The sequence below is a fragment of the Triticum dicoccoides genome, chromosome 4A, assembly GCF_002162155.2.
Source record: "Triticum dicoccoides isolate Atlit2015 ecotype Zavitan chromosome 4A, WEW_v2.0, whole genome shotgun sequence".
Lineage (NCBI taxonomy): Eukaryota > Viridiplantae > Streptophyta > Magnoliopsida > Poales > Poaceae > Triticum > Triticum dicoccoides.
This window is the reverse complement of record NC_041386.1, coordinates 523,204,421-523,205,951: the sequence shown is the minus strand read 5'-3', so window position 1 is coordinate 523,205,951 and position 1,531 is coordinate 523,204,421. Positions and strand designations below refer to the sequence as shown.

The following is a 1,531-nucleotide window of genomic DNA, read 5'->3' as shown; positions in this document are numbered from 1 at the left end:
TTGACTGGCCGCCACCGACAGCTGAAATCTGGTGATCCACCAAAGCCACAATCCACAAGTAACATCATGACCATTGCTCCTGTGCATTGTGCTCCCCAGCTGCATATCACCATTAGCACTGGTGTCCATTTTACCCTACTACCACTCCAGTTTATGGAGCAGCCTTCTGAATCCCAATTGCTGCACTCCACGTGTCGCTTGTGTTCCTCTTACGCTCCTTCCATCCACTATAAATAGCTGGTGACCTACACATGAAAGAGCACAAGTCACAGACACACGTAGTAGCATCTACGGAGTAGCACACATATTACTTAGCTCAAGAGATGACCAAGGGAGCGGTGATGCTTCTTGTTCTCTTCATCACGGTGCTGTCCGCGGTGAGTGAGGCCCATAGGCCCGGTAACAGGGCCCTAGCCCATGGGCGTCGCCCGGGGGCCGACCCAGTTGCACCGACACACCTCCACTTCTACTTCCACGACAGCTCGAGAGGCACGCCCCCCACGTCGGTGCGGGTGGCAGGCCCGGCGAAGCCGTCGTTGCAGACCTTGTTCGGGGCGGTGTACGTGATGGATGACCCACTGACGGAGAGGCCGGAGCTCGGGTCAGCGGCCGTGGGACGGGCCCAGGGCTTCTACATAGGGGCGGACCAGACAGCAATGGGCTTCCTGCAGGTCATGAACCTCGTGCTCACCTCCGGCGCCTACAACGGCAGCTCGCTCACCGTGCTCGGCCGCAACTTCCCGCTCGCCGAAGTCCGGGAGATGCCCATCGTCGGGGGCACCGGCGCCTTCCGCTTCGCCCGCGGGTACGCGCAGGCCCGGACCTACTCGATGAACACCAAGACCGGCGACGCCAACGTCGAGTACGACGTCTACGTCATGCATTAGCATGCAAATATTTAAGGGCTAACTGATTGTAATGCTTCACAGAGTGTTTTCATTTCATTTTTTATTGCTTCAGGTTGGCCGTGCTTTGAGATTTGGACTTCTCCTTTTCCTCAATATTGGTGTGCCTTTGCTTGGGTTGATCGTCTAGCAAGTGGCAAGAAATAAGTGAACCTAGGTGAAATGTGGTGTGCTTTTTCTTAAATCAATGGAAATTTATTTATCGCATTTAAATTTGTGTTCCCTTCTTGCGCTTCTGAATTTGATTGCTTTATGACTTTATCCTTGCTGCTCCCTCCGTTTTAAATTAAGTGTCGCTGATTTAGTAATTTAGAACCAAGGGAATAGTTCAGAAACTATAATTTCTTAAGTATTCTGAAGAGATTGACTTCTTGCCATCACCGATGTAGATTTTAAAGTCGGTTTTAAGCTGTGTTTCAGTCAGTGCTATTTTTCACTCAGTGTGCTATAACATACTAGCATTCCCCCAATGTTTAATACTCACATGGGTCTTAGTGTGGAGCTCAAATGTCATTCATTTTTTCTTGTGGTTTTAACCCCTCGAATCATGTCAGAGAAGAGAAATGATTTTTATTCCTTATGACTTGATTTTAGCACTATGACCCGGTCTTCAGAATTTTTTTCTT

At 49.8% G+C, this 1,531-nt stretch overlaps 1 protein-coding gene across 1 annotated transcript; it reads left to right on the top strand.

The window, feature by feature from the left end:
• The first annotated feature begins 273 nt into the window (after positions 1 to 273).
• On the top strand, positions 274 to 1,112 carry LOC119289054 (dirigent protein 22-like). The gene has a single exon (XM_037568486.1). The coding sequence runs from the start codon at positions 324 to 326 to the stop codon at positions 885 to 887; it is 564 nt and encodes a 187-aa protein (XP_037424383.1). The 5' UTR covers positions 274 to 323; the 3' UTR covers positions 888 to 1,112.
• The last annotated feature ends 419 nt before the right edge of the window (positions 1,113 to 1,531 follow it).